The sequence below is a fragment of the Drosophila miranda genome, chromosome 3 (genome assembly GCF_003369915.1).
Source record: "Drosophila miranda strain MSH22 chromosome 3, D.miranda_PacBio2.1, whole genome shotgun sequence".
Lineage (NCBI taxonomy): Eukaryota > Metazoa > Arthropoda > Insecta > Diptera > Drosophilidae > Drosophila > Drosophila miranda.
The window spans coordinates 19,552,099-19,564,824 of record NC_046676.1 but is presented as its reverse complement, the minus strand read 5'-3'; the positions used below and the strand labels follow the sequence as shown (position 1 = coordinate 19,564,824).

At 52.4% G+C, this 12,726-nt stretch overlaps 3 protein-coding genes across 3 annotated transcripts; all 3 read right to left on the bottom strand.

Moving 5' to 3' along the window:
- Positions 1 to 138: 138 nt before the first annotated feature.
- Positions 139 to 4,031, bottom strand: LOC108160821. Its single transcript, XM_017295051.2, has 3 exons — positions 3,566 to 4,031; positions 1,695 to 2,081; positions 139 to 1,625 (listed from the first exon to the last, which is right to left on the bottom strand). Exons 1-3 carry the CDS (start codon positions 3,598 to 3,600, stop codon positions 215 to 217), a joined length of 1,833 nt encoding a protein of 610 aa, XP_017150540.1. The 5' UTR covers positions 3,601 to 4,031; the 3' UTR covers positions 139 to 214.
- Positions 4,032 to 5,856: 1,825 nt separating this feature from the next.
- Positions 5,857 to 11,875, bottom strand: LOC108159817 (putative 1-phosphatidylinositol 3-phosphate 5-kinase). Its single transcript, XM_017293388.2, has 7 exons — positions 11,318 to 11,875; positions 8,955 to 11,247; positions 6,858 to 8,894; positions 6,634 to 6,796; positions 6,404 to 6,561; positions 6,178 to 6,339; positions 5,857 to 6,115 (listed from the first exon to the last, which is right to left on the bottom strand). The coding sequence occupies exons 1-7, from the start codon at positions 11,852 to 11,854 to the stop codon at positions 5,928 to 5,930; spliced, it is 5,538 nt and encodes a 1,845-aa protein (XP_017148877.1). The 5' UTR covers positions 11,855 to 11,875; the 3' UTR covers positions 5,857 to 5,927.
- LOC117187950 (anaphase-promoting complex subunit 13-like) lies at positions 11,850 to 12,707 on the bottom strand. Its single transcript, XM_033390950.1, has 3 exons — positions 12,593 to 12,707; positions 12,093 to 12,239; positions 11,850 to 12,027 (listed from the first exon to the last, which is right to left on the bottom strand). Exons 1-3 carry the CDS (start codon positions 12,602 to 12,604, stop codon positions 11,944 to 11,946), a joined length of 243 nt encoding a protein of 80 aa, XP_033246841.1. The 5' UTR covers positions 12,605 to 12,707; the 3' UTR covers positions 11,850 to 11,943.
- Positions 12,708 to 12,726: the final 19 nt, after the last annotated feature.

The following is a 12,726-nucleotide window of genomic DNA, read 5'->3' as shown; positions in this document are numbered from 1 at the left end:
GGGTAGGGCTGGGACCAAGATTAGATAATTTTTTTCATTTTTGTGGTGAGAACGCCTCAGTTTGTTTACGTTCTTATGCAGAATCGCTAAAGGTTTCCCATTCCAAATCAGACTAAAATCAGACCACTTAAATTTTTCATTTAATTGTATGTATTTCTTTAGAATTTGGGAGATTATAAATAGAATACTCGTATTTAGGTGTCGAATACTGGGCCTAGGAATCGTACCAGGTCTTCTTCATCCAATTGGAAGGCTTGCCCGGCTCGTCGAGCACCACAAAGGATCCCGATCCCTGCTGATCCTTCTGGCTCCCATTATTATGTTTGGCCCGCCGACAGCCCGCGGCGGCGTACTTGGGATTGCCTTCGACGATTGACGATTTCTCGCGGCAATTGAGCGCATTTTGCATTACGGAAGATCGTCTGCCGTATCGAGCGGGTTTCTTGGCCTCGTTGCCACCCACATCCTCAAAGCTGGAGGCCACTGGCTGAGGCTCCTTCACCAGACGTTGGCGCGAGGGCCTTCGCTTGTGGGAGATGAGCTGCTGCGGGTGTGGTGGACGCACTTCCAGCGATGATTCCGAACTCTTGCGAAGATTGCCCACGACGTCGTATTCCCGAGGCCGTTCACGCAGCTGATAATTATACTGGGCCCGCCGATACTCTGGCGTTGCGACCATCTCCGATGGCGGCACTGTGGTGCAGGTGGCAGGCTCGGGATCTTCCTGATAGTGCTTGTCGGAGGAGGAGCCGTTGCTGACGTTGGGCTGGACTTTGTGGACGCCCGAGTGTGGCAGCCGGAAGGAGGAGGCCGGCTTATGTACAACTGGCCGGGAGCGTGGAAAATCCAGGTAATTGTTCCGATACTCGGGATTAAATTCGATTTTGCCCCTCAAGCGCAGAAACGGCTCCCGTGCCTTGCCCCGCTCGGGCATCTCGGTGATTTGCGGGTCTCGGAAGCTCTCGTGATACTCGGGAATCTCTCGGGTGAACTCGCCCCGAGGCCGCAGGTGATCGTCCGTCTTGAGTGATTTCTCTTTGGCCATGTGCTTGGGTGGGTCGATGAATTTGTCGCGATACTCTGGCACATCGGGAGCATGGCTGTGGCCATGGCCGGGCAGCCCTGGCCTGATATCGCTTCCCCGCTCCGAACCGGAGACGCGCAGATTATCATCCTTCTTGATGGGCGCACTCTTTGAGTAGTTGGCGTACATCTTGAAGCTGTCCTTGTACTCCGGTACAGCCACAAAGTCGCCTTGGATCTTGATGTTACTTATCTGCGGTATGGAGTGGGCTTTTTCCGGAAACTGCTGGACAAACTGTCGCTTGTACTCTGACGGTTCTGGCTGCTGGTCCACGGCCTGGGCGCGCATCTGTAGGTGACATCTCTGCTGCTCCTGGGCGGCCACATCGCGCTTGAACTTGTCGGAGGCCAAGCTGTTGTGCACCTGATTCCTGCTGGATGCTGCCTCGCCCTCCCCGAGGAACACTTCACGTGGCAGTATCTTTGTGCCGGCGTCCAGCATGGGCGCCATCAGATAGGAGGAGTTCTTCATGTTGTTCTCGCCATCGGCGTCTCCGCCCAGCTGCAGGTTCTCTGGATTGCGGACGGGATAGCAACGAGAACTGAAATATACCAATATATGTATATATTCGGGGACCTTGTCTAACAAAATCTGTACTAGTTGCACTCACAATTTCAGATCTTCGGGGGTGTACCAGTGATATTTGTCCTGGCTTTCCGTCAACAGATGCATGAATCCCTCCAGATGCAGCGATGTCGCGCGCCTCAGCAATGACCTTTGGCTGGATTGGCCGGTAATGCCGTGGCTGTGGTACTGCCGGCAGTACTCTGACTTTAGCGAGCCGAAGGACAGTACGGGCTCATCGCTATTGTAGAGACAGACGTTGCTCTGGGTGTGTAACTGGTCGGGCTGGCGGTGGCGGAAGTACTTTAGATCATCGATGGCTATGTACTCGTGCGGATGCTTGATGGTGAACCGTCTGAGATCACCCTGCTTCTGGTTGACAGAAAGATCGGGTTCGGAGAAGGATCGATTCCAGCCAAAGTCGGCATCAAAGCTGCAAATGGACAGAGAACGTCAGAATTCGTTTGGGTACATCCGAACCGTCTTGTCTTTAGCTGAAAACTGAACGAAAAATGTTCCTGCCATTCTTCATTCCACCGTTGGCGTTGGCACCACAACCAAATAACAGGCGAGTCCCTTAATAATGGGGGCACCTAATGCCTTCCCTCTCCACGCGGAGGAACAACAATTGCAATGTCGGAGTCTCAGCTAAGAGTCTAGCCAGTAAAGGCATTTCCATTTTGCCATCACCACCCATCAGCCATCCATGGCGTGCCATGGCAATGTTGCTAGGCACACAAAAACACACTTGTATGAAAAAAAAACTGAACGAATACGGAATATGCATGAGAAATTGCTGCAAATTGGAAAATTGTCTATTTGATTTGACTGGAGCAGTCGCACCCGTGCCAAGAGTCCGCACCCAAGCCACATCCCAATCGATGTCAATCAATAGAACGACGACTGGGTATGGTATGGTGTTATCCCTGACAACGCCCCCAAACAAACACACATACACACGATATTTCCAATCCGGAAATGGGTGTTTTTCGAGCCATTGTCAAGGACTCGGGTCATTTAAAATGCACGACAGGATGGCACCCAGCGAATGGTGAACTCGCGCAATATACGGCCGGGCCACCGGCTTGGGCCTGGGGTATATGTGACCGCAAAGCACCTGTTGCCTTTGAAGTTCTTAATACATATATTCTGGGAATCTAAAAGAGTCTGGTCGCAGCTCGAGCGTGTGAAAATATGCCAGGCTAATGGCGGTAATTGATGGCTGCCAAAATGTTTCATATTCTTTACCTCCAATTCTGTTGCATGTCTGGAACTCTGAATGGCGGGGGAGCTGCCTGTGAGTGTGCGTGCATGCCTGCCTGACTGACTCCCGGCCGAAACAGAAACGGAAACAGACAGAAGCATTAAAGGGCTGGGGAGGCGAGCAAATCATGTCGAGCTGGGTCTGACCCAATTCAGCCCGACGCTGGGCCAAAAGACGATGACTACTTAAAGGAAAGGGGCGCCAGTCCTGCTTGAGGTTGCCGACTAATCTTGACAATGCCAAATGACCTTTGGCTATTTTTAATCGCGCCAGCAGTGGCGGCAACCCATTTAAATATGCTAATCAGCGTTGGCTAACTTTGTGCCCCATTCCACGGTTTACCCAGGACGGTAGGGTTCGGTTCGGTCCGACACACACCACACACATAATTACAGTTGCAGATTTATGACGTTTTAATTGCTGTTACAAACGCCAGTCACGCCACCGGGCGTATACGTAATGCAATAAACAAGAATGCACCATTATGCTAACCATCAACAAGACATGAACGCCAAGGTCGAGTTGACTCCAGGCAACCGGACCACGACATATCCTTTAATGATATCCCATGAACCACGCTTCTGACTGTGCCCGGTATTCCTAAGCAGAAGCGCAGCAGGGAGCTCTATCCGGTCTTCCCGGCATCTCCTTACCCGTCGTTGCTTTTCCAGTCATAAGCTAATGCCATGGTTGGTTCGTTTTGCGGGGTTTTGGGGGAATGGTTTCTACGGACTGCTGTTTAATTGAACACATTAGTTGAGTTTGCACTTTAATGAAACAGTTTTAAGCACACTGCGGGGTCTGCACACCACGGACGCGACCAGTGGCAGACCACAGCCACAGCTGCTGCCCCTAACCATGCCGAACCGAGCTGAACTGCAAATGCCGCCATTCAAGCGCAGCTCGTCGAACCACAACTTGACCGCTCAGATCGTAAATCCCAACTGAAATGTGGAAATGTGCGGCACCAAGAGTTAGCCCGTTTTTCGCACGCCAACTTCCAAAAGGGCTCCTGCCTGGAGATGGGTGTGGGCCCGCAAAACACCCAAGCCAAACGCTTCTACCACGGCGACTGACTTAAGGTGTCACTTTTGTTTTTCGACTGGCACGCGGAATGACTAGGATTGGGGTACGGGATGGGTTGGGAGTGGGTCGCGACTAGTTCAAATAAAACGAGGGGGAACGTTGTGAGTTTCTGCGGAGACCGCAACTCTACATTTATACCCGATACTTAGTCAGTATGGCTCTCCTCCGGCAGACGCCGCTAATATTAAACGACACGACAAAGAGAGAGACAGAAAATCAGTCTGAGCTTGTCGTCGGGCGCTGCGTGGCCACTGCAAATTGATTTCTTGCTTTTGGCTACAAAAATGATCCGATCTGATCCAGATTCAGCCATCTGATAGATATGGTCATTATCTATGATTCTGCGTTTTTAGTTTTCTCGAATGTGCAACATTGTGGATGCAACAGATTTTCGTCCTTTGTGGGGGCGGAAGGGGGTGGGGCGAAATTCTGAGATATACGTTTTATAGTGAGATCTAACAGAAGTGCGGATACCAAATTTGGTTACTCTAGCCTTAATAGTCTCTGAGATTTGTGGATGCCCCAGATTTTCGTACATGAAACAGAGCGAGAAAGAATGAAATTGTTTTCTTGATTCTGGCTATAATAATTATACGATCTAATTGAGATTTTACACTCTAGAACATATAGTCATCCTCTACGATTCTGCGTTTTAGGTTTTATCCTATCTTTAAAAATGTGGATGCCACAGATTTTCGTCCTTTGTGGGGGCGGAAGTGGGCGGGGCGAAGTTTTGAAATATTTTTGTAGCAGTGACATATCACAGAAGTCTGGATCCAAAACATCGTTGCTCTAGCTCTTATAGTCTTTGAGCACTAGGCGCTGAAGGGGACGGACAGACGGACGGACGGACAGACGGACAGACGGACGGACGGACAGACGGACAGACAGACATGGCTCAATCGACTCGGCTATTGATGCTGATCAAGAATATATATACTTTATGGGGTCGGAAACGATTCCTTCTGGACGTTACACACATCCACTTTTACCACAAATCTAATATACCCCAATACTTATTTTGAGTATCGGGTATAATAAAGAATTTCATTTTAGGCTATATATAGCCTTTATAGCCTCTCAGGGAATAATAGTAATGGCAAGTAGAAGAAAGTATATCCGATACCATAGCCTTTAAGCCCATGGTACCCATAATTTGTAGATGGTAATTATCCACTAATATACCAAATGGCACGGGTATTCCAATTGCGTTTGCTTTTTCAGCGAAATTCAAAATGATAATTGCTTTTAAAATTTCAATCAGAACAAAAAATCAATCTGAGCAGCGGGTATCTCGTAGTCGGAATACGCCACTGCTGCGTTCTGCATGTTGAACGGGCTTGACTCCAAGTGCTATTACATGCAATCGAGCAGTTTGTAGCTGTCTCCGCCCCAGAATTCCATGGCACTCCCTCTCCCAGTCGCCAGCTGCAGTTGACTTGAATATTAATTTGAGTTTTGATTTTGATTTCAATTCCTAGCCCTACCTGTCAGACGCGAGTAGTCTCTTAACCCAGTTTTGGGCCATGTCAGAGCAGCTGTGACGCCTCGATAATGAAACCGTGTTTATGCCCTAAAGAGGCGCACATTTGCCTGATTTACTCGCGTCTTAACGATTTCATTCGCGACTTGGTTTCCATCATGATAATAATTTCCTTTCCTTTTTGGCCAGGCACGCAACTTGGTCGCCAGTTCCCCTACACCCACGTATATCGTACATGGCTTTCAATTGTCATGAGTAGCTATGGCTTCCGGCCATAGCGCCCACCCGCGGCGGATGCAGGTCAAGGCCAAATCAATTCAATTGCGGATTCGGAAACGCTTTCGCCCCTGAGTGGCAATGAAGATTGACTGTGGATTGTGGAGCTGTGTGGCGTCTACTTTATTTTGCGTCTACATCTATGATAACTGTGTGTGAGGGGTGTGAAGTCAGACCTTGGAGAGACCCTCCCAGCGATCGGGCACAGTGAGGAAGTACCGATCCATGGCATCAATGAAGCGCTGCTTATAGCGCTCTGGCGATACCACCGTGGGATCTTTGCCCTTGCCGCCGAGCAGACCGGACTGCTTGATGATCGACTCTACTCGTTTGTCCAATGTGAAGGTTCGTATGTAGTCTGCAAACGAATTAAATGTAAGCATCCCATGTAGACCATGTCAATTGCCTTTGAATGCTCACCTATGATGCCCAGAACCAAGAGGCTGTTCTTCCTCTCCAAGCCCACCAGCAGGGAGTAGTCCATGACGCCATTTCTCTCCAGGAACGAGGAGTCCCGCTGAATGGCATCTCTGAGCACGGTTTTGCTGTGGGACAGCACGTAGAGAGGCTTCGACCAGGACACTATGTAAGGAATCATATGATAATCAGATCGTATTTTAAGAGACTGCCATGGGGGGCTACTCACTCTGGACCAGATTCTCATCCAGCAGCACAATCTCGCCTTGTTGATTGGTTGGGTCCACCAGTCGATTCCGCTCAGAGCCCTTAAGATCGAATTTGTTGGAAATTTCACAGCCATAGAACAGGTTTTCCATGACCATCACAGAGCGTTCCACAAAGGAGCTGCCAAAAGATAGGATAAAGAATTGCGCATTAGTCAAAGGCCATTTGGAGATGCAAGTCTATGGAACTTACTCCTTCTTCTTTACGCTGACTTTGAAAACGCCAAAGATCTTGGCCAGCAGCGTGGGCAGCTGCAGCTGCTGGCACTTATCAATGTACTCAAAGTACTTTGGGGCAAAGGGCTCGAAGATGGTCATGTCCTTCGAGTTCATCTCCTTGAGCACGAAACGATCATCTGCAGAAATCCAAATATAATGGGCAAATGCCTTTTTTGGTGCGGCATAGAAAAACCTTACCCAGCGTCTTGCAGAAACGCGATCCGGACTTGCCGCCGCGTGCCTCCCACTGGACACTGTTGCACAGGCTGCGGGCCAGGGCGATGCGCGACTCCTCCTCCATGTCCGTCGCATGCTCTTCCGAGGTTCGAGCCAGAGGCGGTCCACCACTGACGTCACTGGGTTTGCGCACCAGCTCCATTTCGGAGCCCGTTCGACTTTGTGAGATTCTCAGCTCCTCGCGCATCTTGCTCTTCTCCAGCTTGCGGTACAGCGATCTGTCCAGCTTCGGCGGCTGCAGGCTCTTGGATCGCATGCCCTCGAACTCGCGCGCAAAATAGATCTTGCACTGGAACTGGCACCCGTTGTCGTTGAATGCCAGCGATACGTGTGGACTCGGTGACTGTGGCTGCGTCTTGTTCCGCTCCTTTATCTTCTCCTCGGATTCGCTGGAGGTGGCGGCGGCGGGAACCGCTCCTCCTGGGGTCGCACTGGTGTTGCTGGAGGTGCGCGACAGATTGGGGCTGCTTTCTTCAGCATCACTCAGGCCTTCTGGTAGCGGCACCTTCCGCTTGAGCTGCGGACTGGAGTGGCCTGCAGCTGGGGCCTCGCCACCGACGCTACTGAAAGCTTCGTCCAGGGCTCGCTGGTAGTCGGCCGAGGTCAGGCTGTAGGCGATCACAGAGCTGAGATCGGTCTCACGCACGTGGATGGGAATAGAGCCCATGGGGAGGGTGAGGTGATCCTGGGACGGAAACGGCGACTGCAGGGGATTGGCCTGATTGGTCGAGGGCAGCAGCTGTGTGAGGATGCTTCTTATGGACTTTTTGTCCGAGTGCACGCTCGCTGTGGAGGCCAGCAGCTGATCGATGGAGAACTTCTTGTCGGGCACGGGTTGGCTGCCAGCAGTCGGCTCTGTGTCCTCCGAAGGACACTCCACAGGGGCGACGTTACTGCTGTTGCTGCTTCCGTCATCGCCTGCACTGGTTGGGGCCTGCTCCGGGCGCAGCTCTTCTGTACATATGGTTCCCGCATCGACGTGATGGACGACCGCCTGCTTGGCAGACAGTTTCTGGGCTACCAGCTCGACCTCCTGCAGCCGTGGGCCCCACAGCTCAATGCTCTCGGCCAGGGAGCGCCGAGCCATGGCTAGTGCATCGTTTATGTCGTACGCGTTGGCCCGACGCTCCGTCAGCAGCGTGTGCACAATTTCAATCTTCTGCTTGAAAATAAACTGGTCGTGGGTCAGCATTGTCTTCAGATTTTGCACAAGCGGAGTGTTCTCGTCCTCGCTGGCCAGATCGGCGATCCGCTCGTGGATCCGCGTGTACACCTCATGGCCGCGCACTGAGAAGTTCTTGATCTCTTCCTGTACCTGGCTGCCCAGAAAGGGCTTTGGCTGGTCCAGCTGCAGGGTCAGCGGCGGCAGATCCGTCTCCCAAACCTCGATAGGGGTGTACTGGAACTTGGCGCCTACTCCCCGGAAGCTGAAGTGGTGCACATAGTCGCGGTGGAGCGAGTGCTCGCAGGGATTGCTCTGGTCGCCATCTGTCGGCGGCCGACGCTTGTAGGCGTGCCCATGGAAGCGCATTTCCAGGTATTTGGCCAGGGAGAGGCACTTGGCCGAGTCCGAGAGCGGAACGGTGGGCGTGGTGGCGTTGCAGATGCTGCACCACGAGGTGAAGTAGATGCGCTTGGGGTCGGAGCGCGTCAGGTCCTCGGTTAGGTAGACATGGACACAGCCCAGCGAGTGGACATATCGTCGCACATGGCCAAGCATGGGCAGGTTGCAGGAGGGGCACATCGAGTTGAACAGGCAGCAATAGCGCTGCAGGAACTGCTCCAGCATAATGTCGTACTGTCCGTAGAACTTCATGTCCAGCAGCATGGGCAGCTTGCAGAAGGAGGACACGCCTTTGGGGTTGTAGTGGAAGCTGCAGAAGAGCACGGGCAGCCTCTGGTGGTTCTGCGGATCCAGTGCGTCTCTGTACAGCTGCTCTTCGCTCACCTTCTGCGGCCTCTGGATGATTTCGGGCATCTTCTTTTTGGGCCTCAGCACTGTCGAAAATGGACTACGAATTAGGACTGGTTTTCTTGAAACATCCTGATGGAACTTACTTGGAGCCTTGCCCTTGGGGAAGCGACCGCCAAAGGATCGGAACTCGGCGAGCTTGGTCTGGATGTCGCGATTGGTGGCGGGCGCCGTGAGTTTCATCTGCACAAACTCGTGGGCTGGCAACAGCTGCAACTGCTGTTCGTTTTCCTTGTTTCCCAGCTCCGATTTTACAGCGGCTTCAGTGTCGCCGCAGCTCTCTGAACGCTCCTGTATCGACGGAGGTCCTGCCTTCGACCACTGCTTGGAGAAGTACAGTTCAGCGGGAAAGAGTTTTCGCAGCCTACAGTTGCGTCCCTGCTCCGTCTCCAGATAGGGCAGCGGGAAGGTCAGAAAGGGGCTAACTGAGAGCAGAGTGGAGCTGAGTGCAGTACGGAATCGATTATCGTAGCGGGTCTCCACGGCAAGGGCCTCCACCACGGGCAGCACATGGCTGGGTGATGTGGACAAAGCATCGGCCTCCGTCGACCGCAGCGGATCTGTAAAGTCAGCCACGTTTTCACTGACAATGGACGTGACTTTATCTTCCGACTTGCGCTCCGCAATGGTCTGCGGCACCCGCTTGGACGATCCGGATCGGAGCTCCGCCTCTGCCTCAGTCTCGGTATTGGGACTAGCCTCCTTCGAATCGAATATCGAGGCTTTGGGGCTGAGCGGCTGCGCAAACTCGTTCAACAGAAAGGACATCTCCAGGCGCCAGTTGTAGCGGGCAAAAAGCAGGGCCGATGCCACCCTCTTGACGCGGGTGAGTTCCGAGTTGCTGCCACCGCGCAGCAGACAGGTATAGCCCCGGGGATTGGTGAGCTTTTCGAAGAACATGAGCGTCTTGCCGTTGTAGTTGCGGATGTAAAAGTCGTTGCAGTTGCCCAGCTTCGGCATGGTGATGTTCGACTCGATGGAGCTGACGATGTCGCACTGGAGGGTGCGCGACAGGCGCTCCATGACCGAGAGCTTGACGTCCAGCACAAGTGTGACATTATAGGAGCGCAGCAAGTCCTGGGCAATGCCAGCGACGTTCTTGTGGACGAGCACCACGTTGGGGGAGAAGCTCATGATGCGGGCACAGACGTTTCGCAGGTACTCCTTCTCCTGCAGCAGCACCGTCTCGATGGTGACAAACTTGCCTTCGATGCGCTCGTAGACAATGGGGCACTGGAGCAGTAGGATGCGCGGGAAGGGCACATGCGCGGCCATATCTTTGTGCGCCACATTCTTGGAGAAGGCCACGCCATGCACAATTTTTGAGTCCTTGCGCCGGCCGCCAGGCACCTTCTTAAAGTTCACATAGTTGCGAATGTCCATCAGATCGTTGGTGCAGTACTCGGGCTTGAAGTGGTTGGCCGCCGTTGAGCAGAGCATCTGCAGCACCTTGTCCCACTCCTGGTCTAGGTGATGGGCACGCAGCAGCTGGGCCAGCAGCTGCTCCTCGTGATCGCAGTAGGACTCTAGCAGCTTCGACGTGGCCGCAGTGAAGCACAAATCGTTCTCCAGCTCGATATCCTCGACCGAGTGGAAGCTCAAGGAGACGTCCATCGACTTCGGTGGCTGCGGCTCCCCGTTGGGCGCCTCGAACTGGGGACTGATGGTCCGCGAATTGTCCGAGCTGCTGTTCTTGGCGAACTTGTAGTGCAGCGTCGGCTCGAACTCGGTCTGCTCGGGATCAGGCACGATCGGCTCAAGGAATCCGGCTGCCAGCATGGCATTCAGTATGGCCACCGCTTGCACCTCGTTGGCCGACTTGTTGTTGCTGTTGAGGAACTCGATCAGCACCTGGCCGCAGTTCTGGGCCGGCAGATCTCGCTGCATCTCCTCGTGCAGCGTGATGAGAGAGTTCGACTGCTGCAGAATGTTCTTCCGGTCATCGAAGGAGAGTGTCGTGTAGTTGGGATGCGAGCTGAAGCGCTCTTCCTGGTAGCCCAGCGAGGTCTTCCGTGACGGGGGCGCTCTCTGCTGCTGCGGGGTTGCATTGGGGGCGCTGCTGCCTTGGACCTCCAACTTGTTGCTGAGATGCTGCTGCAGTGCCTGAAGATCCTGGCCAATGTCCGAACTGGAGGACTTCAGAAAGGTGAGCACTATCTTGGAACAGTAGTTGCACACCTTGAGGTCCCCGTCGCAGCGGACTATCATGCCGGGCACAACCTGGTTGCAGCACTTGGAGCAGAATATCTGGCCGCACAGGCGGCAGTGGTGTTTGCGGCGAAAGGTCGAAAACTTCTGCGCGCAGTCGTAGCACTCTTTGGCCTTGGAATCGGGCATCCAGAACCTCTGCAGCTCCGTGTCTTTGTAATTGCGTAGATCCTGCAACAAATGAGTAATAATTATAATTGCAGCAGCTCTTGAAAAAATGCAGTCGTGCAGTCTCACTCACGTTATTGTTTTTTGTTGCACCAATGTTGCTGATGAGCTTCAGCACGTTGGAAACGGTGCGCCCTTGATTCGCTTCGCTGCTCAGCGCCACATCGACACGCTCGTTGGCCTCGGACTCTTCGGCTGTGGTACTCGAATTGCCAGTGCTGCGCGACTCGCTGTCTGCCCGCAAACTCAGCGTTGTCGGCGGCTGTGGTCGCCTCGAACTGAGGCTGGACGACAAGCTGTCCTCCACATCCGCAACTTCAATGGTGGGCGTCTTGTTCTCGCTGTAGAACTGGGATTTGCCCACCTGAATGGTCTGAGCGCCAGTGCTGCTGCTGGTGCTCGGGCTGCTGCCACTGGATATGTCGTTGACGGTGTTATAGCTCTGGTTATAGACATTCTGGATCTTGTTCACCACACGGCCGAAGAGCGATTCTGGCTTGTCTTCAAAGTTTCGCGCGAATTCCGTGAGTTTGGTGGGCGAATGCAGGTGCTGGTGGTGGATGCTAGTGCTTGTGCTAGTGTTGTTGCTTGTGCTGTTGTTGTTATTCATGCTGGTGGGGTGTTTGTGTTTAGTATAAAACTTGGGGGGGCTAGAAAGGTGGGCGAGTTGGTGCTCGCCCGCGGACTGTTCGTCCTTGGTTAGATGGATGTAATATTAAGTTGATCGATCAGTGCTGAATCGGGTGCCAGCGAACCCAGCGCCAAATCAGTCCACTTTTGTTCCTGGAATATATATCGAACAGGTCGTAGTGTTTGGCAAACCCTAAACCAAAATTATCGTCGCTCACCTGCTCGCTTAGAGTCAAATGTGAATCACCACCATCGGCCTCCGGATCGGGGAGCTTTTCGAGTGGCACTAGTATCTGATCGAAAGGCAGAACTTCCATACGCCAGGCATTGTCTACAATGTCCACAAGCAGATCATCGAACGGTGCCTGCAAATGGCCATAAAGTGTCTTTACTGAAACGCCCTCTCAATTGGGATTAGGAAAAAAAACATCCTCCCATGCCCTCTGGTAGTATTTCCACGTAAATTACGTCATTTAGTTCCTATACCTAATTATCGCAACGTTATATTCCGTTTGAGACACACGTATTGTTCGAGTATTTAGATTTATCACAATGGGGTTTCTGATAACCGAGCGTGGCGACTAATTAGTGCGAAGCGATAATTTCGACACACTCTCCGGCACTATAGTACTAGTAATTCTCTCTTTTAAACAATGCAATGCCCAGAAACAATCAACAAGCGGGCAATACTTCGCCACAGGCTGAAATACCCACTTACCTGGCTATCCATTACTTATGAAAGAATTCAATGTCACTTATCTGTTTATTTAACCTCTTCAGAAGTTTTTCCAACAAATTATTTGTGTTTTGTTTATCATGTGCAAACAGCTGTTTACCAGGGTCTCCAAATTA

What these genes read in the sequence shown, in the direction of transcription:
- LOC108160821 (XM_017295051.2), bottom strand. Translation starts at nt 3,600, where the DNA reads ATGGCATTAGCTTATGACTGGAAAAGCAACGACGG. An exon ending in GACTGGAAAAGCAACGACGG is followed by an intron (nt 2,082 to 3,565) that starts GTAAGGAGATGC and finishes GTCCATTTGCAG; the next exon opens with CTTTGATGCCGACTTTGGCT. An exon ending in ACCCCCGAAGATCTGAAATT is followed by an intron (nt 1,626 to 1,694) that starts GTGAGTGCAACT and finishes GGTATATTTCAG; the next exon opens with TTCTCGTTGCTATCCCGTCC.
- LOC108159817 (XM_017293388.2), bottom strand. Translation starts at nt 11,854, where the DNA reads ATGAATAACAACAACAGCACAAGCAACAACACTAGCACAAGCACTAGC. An exon ending in GCGTTTCTGCAAGACGCTGG is followed by an intron (nt 6,797 to 6,857) that starts GTAAGGTTTTTC and finishes GGATTTCTGCAG; the next exon opens with ATGATCGTTTCGTGCTCAAG. An exon ending in GTCAGCGTAAAGAAGAAGGA is followed by an intron (nt 6,562 to 6,633) that starts GTAAGTTCCATA and finishes ATCTTTTGGCAG; the next exon opens with CTCCTTTGTGGAACGCTCTG.
- LOC117187950 (XM_033390950.1), bottom strand. An exon ending in ATTTGACTCTAAGCGAGCAG is followed by an intron (nt 12,028 to 12,092) that starts GTGAGCGACGAT and finishes TATATATTCCAG; the next exon opens with GAACAAAAGTGGACTGATTT.